General features: G+C 42.8%; 1 protein-coding gene across 1 annotated transcript; it reads right to left on the reverse strand.

The window, feature by feature from the left end:
• Positions 1–14: 14 nt before the first annotated feature.
• Positions 15–5,242, reverse strand: LOC116379138 (stabilin-2-like; the record flags this gene model as incomplete). Its single annotated transcript, XM_031841067.1, has 14 exons — positions 4,890–5,242; positions 4,621–4,804; positions 4,382–4,475; positions 4,061–4,219; positions 3,869–3,964; positions 3,702–3,794; positions 3,572–3,619; positions 2,475–2,608; positions 2,270–2,372; positions 1,760–1,837; positions 1,295–1,384; positions 1,098–1,205; positions 231–362; positions 15–155 (listed from the first exon to the last, which is right to left on the reverse strand). Coding segments are annotated over exons 2-14 (1,356 nt in total), but the record flags the coding sequence as incomplete, so codon positions are not given.
• Between the last annotated feature and the right edge of the window lie 6 nt (positions 5,243–5,248).

The following is a 5,248-nucleotide window of genomic DNA, read 5'->3' on the forward strand; positions in this document are numbered from 1 at the left end:
TGTGATGTATAAACGTGTATTTGTACCATGACTTTGTGGTACGTGGCGTGGTCACAGCGGTTCCTGTTGATCTGGAGAACAGCTGACAGGCCGTGAATAACTCCTTTTCCACTCAGAATGTTGGAGGAGTTTATCTGAGCCTCGTTCACAAACAGCTGGAGGAGACACAGACGGTTTATATTCTAACGTTCAGGTGATGAAGTTATTGTTAATTATTGATTATTAGTAACCTTTCCGTCTCGGGGGAAGATGCCGAGCTGGAAGGAGAAGCCGAGCAGCGTCTGTTTGAATCCTCCAGGCTGAAGGTCGGTCTTCAGCAGACGCTCTGAAACCACCACGTGGTACCGAGTCGTGTTCACATCCTGTTTACGGCGACAAAATAAAAGCACAGAGATGTTTCCACTGAAACAAACTTACATATTTGATTTATTTTACTTTCATTTGCTTTGTTTGTACAGTTAGAAGTCAAACACAAACAAATAAAACCATGTCTGCAGATCTGCATATTATAGAATAGAGAGCAAATGTATTGGAAGTGATATGTTACATAATTAAGATAAGTTAAATAGTTTGATTATGTTGAAGCGGTGCATAATAAATGAACTATTACTGGATTTATTTACATTTATATATTCTTATATTTTATTATCTTTATGTTCTTTCTTTGTCTTTATTTCATCTTATGGATCTACACATATTTTATTATATATTTTTGATACGTTTCAGTATTACTTAAATATATAATCATATCATCTGAGAATAAACTGAGTTCTTTTCCTCTCACGGTTCAACCGCTGATGCAAAAAACAAAAGGTGCTCAGGGACGGCCTTTGCTAGGGCTGCTTATTGATTATATATTAGTACGTTACACAATGCATAAGCTGGCGTTGTGAAACAATCAACAGACTAAATTATTGATATGACAACGTTGACCATTCTGTTTGTTTCTCTTGGATCTTCAAGCACTTAAAAATCGATTTAAATTGGATAATACAAACTATTCTATTTCCTCCCTTGGAGAGAAAATGTGGCGTCGTCTCTTCCTTTAGGACCTTTTGTCCAGTTTACAATAAAGACACAAATTCTACTTCCTGTACCAGAGACGTGGCAGACATTTTGTGGAGGTAATCGGTGACGGCGGCGTCTGTCGGAGCGAAGATGGTGAACTCGTCCGCTTGCTCGATCTCGTCCGTCAGATTGTAATCCTGAACAAGACAAGCAAAACTGTAAACAAAGTTCACTGATATGATCACAAGAGTTTTAAAGAATGAGAAATGTGTTTGAGAGTTCGTACGATGAGATACGATCGGAACAAAGAGAACTCTGCTCTCAGAGAGAGAGTCGCCAGCAGACCTTCGCTCAGCTTCTTCTCAGGAACCAAAACCTGCAGACAGAAAGAAAAGGGTCAACGTTAGCATCGTTAGCATCGTTAAAGGGTCTTCTCCAACTTGGACCCTGTTTTAATATGTTATTGTGTCTGAATGACTAAAGAGGTCAAGTGATAAAGTAAGGAGTCAGACTTGAGAAGTGAGACTTCATTAGATACAATAACAACCAGACGGGATCGAGCCAAAGGTCAGAAACAGGTTTGATTTCTCGGTGGGGGTTTCCCCCATAATGTTGTCAGACAGATGTTAGCAGCTGACATCTGCAACGTTCTCCCTGAATACCTCAGCAGTTTGAAAAACCTGTTGTCCCCTTCAGAAAAACATGAGGAAGATAGCAGAATAGTTTCCGTTTACCGTGATCATCTTTGTACCTTATCAATGAGGTGGATCAGTCCATTGGTAGCAGCTACATTGGGCGTGGTGATGGTTGCTCCTCCGACAGATGTGAGCTGATGGAACAAACACACTGAATCACGCCTGAACATCAAAAGTAGAAAGTTTCCGAAACAAACTAAAACCTTGAAATGATTTACAGCTATGTCACTAAGACTCTCGTATCGCGGAGTTTTTCCTTTTCCTTAAATAAAACAGACTCAGTCTGCGGAGCTTAGAGGATGTTTGCTAACTTTTGTATGTGTTACACATGTAAATAAATCTAAATAAACTGTATGAAATATGGACGTTGCCTCGTGGGTGAAGAGGCGGCTTAACTCTTTAACATAGAGGTCTATGGGAAGTGGACATTTGAGAAACTGTTGTGGTTTAATTTCGGAGCATTGGAGGTTGCCACTTGGTATGAAATTTAAAATGAGCCCTTTGATCTAGTTTTGTGAACAGAAATGATAGAAAATGATGGTGAACCAGCCCCTCTGTGGACTCACCTCATTGGTTGTTGAAACAGGAAGTGATGTCTTGAGAAGGGAGGTCAGGGAGGAAGTGCTGCTCAGACTGGATAAGGGATAGTATCCTGGGATCATGTGATTTCTGTGATAAAGGGCGGATGGTTGTTACAGTTCAGTGCTAAAGTTAAAAAAAGACAACATGAGCCGGATTGAAATCAAGTGTGTGGTCACGCTGAGCTGTAACCTGATGAGACTCGGCAGGTTTCCCTTCGTGGTCCAGAAGGTTTTGTCCTCTGAAGACATTTTGGAGACGGCAACAGAAGACGGAACCAGGAGGGTGATGTTCTGATCCGACAGAGACCAGGACAGACCGGAGTCCTGGGACACGAGGACAGAAATATATTGTCTCAAAAAGACTTGCAAAAGGCTAAAAATGTGATGTTTGTTCTTCTGAAGATAAAATCAGGTCTTTGTGAATCCTAATCAACATTTGCAGCATAGATACAGGGTTCAGGGTTCAGGGTTCATGGATCATAAAGGAGGATCATAAAATGACATTTAGTGCCTTAAAAACTAAGAGAAGGAGTTTAAAATGACTTCTGAGAGATACAGGGAGCCGGTGTAGTTTGAGTTTTATGATCTCTCATTTTAGATTTTGTTAAAATCCCGGCAGCAGCATTCTGGATGCTCTGTAGTTTTGTAATAGCTGATTTTGGCCGACCAGCATATAGAACATTACAGTAGTGAAGAAGACCAGAAACAAAAGCATGATCAAGGTTCTCTGCATCCTGCTGGATTGGTAGACGTCTCACCTTCCCCATTGAACACATTATAAAAGGCCAATGAAGTAAAATGAGCTATAAAATTGAGGTCAGAGTCTAAAATGACACCAACGTTTCTGACTTCAAGGTTGGATGTCCCAGTTTAGCAAGAAACAGGATCCGTTGGGCCGACTGGGACGATCTCAGTCTTTAGTTTTAGGAAGTTCTTGTTTACTCATTGATGGCCGACACACAGTCAGTTAGATTATTATAGTTAGAGTATCACGGACAGCTGTGTGTCGTCAGCATAGAGCTGTGGAGATTCACGGTATTCTGACGGATTAAGGGTCCAAGTTGCATCATGTGGATGGAGAACATTACGGGTCCTGGGACGCCGCCCTGGGTCACATAATCGTCATTGTTTCTGATGTTGTGTTGATGTTGTGTTCTCTGATTTCCTTCCAGTAGAATGTGACTGAAACCAGCTCAGAGTTTCCTGTTTACACGTCGTAATTGTGTAATTATTGAGTTGATAAATGCTGGTCCGACTAAGGATCCATATGTTTTATGTGACACTCACAGTCGTCCATGTGTAGAACTCGGAGGTGTCTGGCAGAGACATCAGCACCTGAACGCATCACGAAAAAACTTTGTCAGGTTTGTTGGTGAAGATATATAAGATATATTTAACGTATGAACATGACCCTCACCTGTGCGACGTCACCGTAACATGCGCGTCCGTCACCAACGTATCCGTCGTCACAAACACACGTCCACTGAGAGGACAGCAGACGGCAGCTGGCCTGAACACAAAACACTTCATTAGACCTGGTTCATCGTCCTTCTGTCTGCTTGAAGTTTGATCTCCGGGACTTACTAAGTAGTGACAGCCTCCGTTTTCAGTGACACACTGATTCACAGCTTCACAGTCCTGCCCGTTTCCTTTGTAGCCGGCTTTACATGTGCAGTCACTCTGTTGGTTTAACAAGCAGAACTGAGTGTGACAATACTGAGACAGGTGTCTCTAGAAGAAAGAGGGTCAGATTTTAAAAAGGTGTGATGGTGTCACCTGTCCAGGTCCGACGTAGATGCAGGTGGCGTTGGAGTGGCAGCCTCCTCCGTCCGGACCGTCACAGTTGTTGATTGACTGACACTCGTCTCCGTCCTCCCTCCATCCGGTCAGACACTGACAGGTGTGAGTACCTGGTCCTGTCTTTATGCATTTAGCCTGCAGGGGGGCAGCACAGTGACGTCATCGGGTATTAGAAATGTGTTTTTATACACACAGTTTCTCCTGAGGTCAAATACGTCTTTATTTTAATCCTCTATATATATATATATATATTTAAGAAGGTTAAATCAGATTTCTAGAGTTTAATAACTGACTTACATTCAAACTGCAGCCGCCTCTGCGAGGCAGAGCACAGGGGTCTGACTCCACACAGGTGATACCGTCACCTTGGTAAGCAGGTTTACACTCACAGCTGAAATCACACACAGCAGGTAAACTGAACAATGTCGGCTCAGTTTATTTCATCTGTTCTCAGGTAACAGGTGAACTTCAACTGCATCACGGCACAAACTGCTAAAAGGCTTCATTATAAGTATGATGGCTGCAGGTAAACTCACCTGGTGGTTCCCAGTGGGTTGAAGTTGCATTCAGCATGGGCGTGACAGAACTGAGCCTGAACGCCACACGCCACCGTCATGCGATCGCAGAACCGATCGGTGAAACCCTTCAGACAGGAGTCCAGTTTACAGCGACCGTCTGAGTCCGGACGGTTGTCACACTGTCCGTGGATACAGGGACAGGCTGAGGACAGACAGGTGAGGTTTAACATCATCATGACATCACACCTACCTGTATGAGGTCACGAGAAGAGGTGAGTCAGACTTACTTCTGTCACACTTTGGTCCATATTTGTTGGAGGATGAGCAATACTGACAGCGAGAACCTCTGTAGTTTGAATCGCAGATACATGATCCATTTCCTCCAATGCCCTCAAAACACTACAACAGAAAAACACTTCCATTACCATCAGTCTCCTCCAAACACTACAACAGAAAACACTTCCATTACCATCAGTCTCCTCCAAACACTACAACAGGAAAACACTTCCATTACCTTCAGTCTCCTCCAAACACTACAACAGAAAAACACTGCCATTACCATCAGTCTCCTCCAAACACTACAACAGAAAAACACTGCCATTACCTTCAGTCTCCTCCAAACACTACAACAGAAAAACACTTCTAT

The sequence above is a fragment of the Anarrhichthys ocellatus genome, unplaced genomic scaffold, assembly GCF_004355925.1.
Source record: "Anarrhichthys ocellatus isolate YVR2014 unplaced genomic scaffold, GSC_Weel_1.0 scaffold3779, whole genome shotgun sequence".
In the NCBI taxonomy this organism is placed as follows: Eukaryota; Metazoa; Chordata; class Actinopteri; order Perciformes; family Anarhichadidae; genus Anarrhichthys; species Anarrhichthys ocellatus.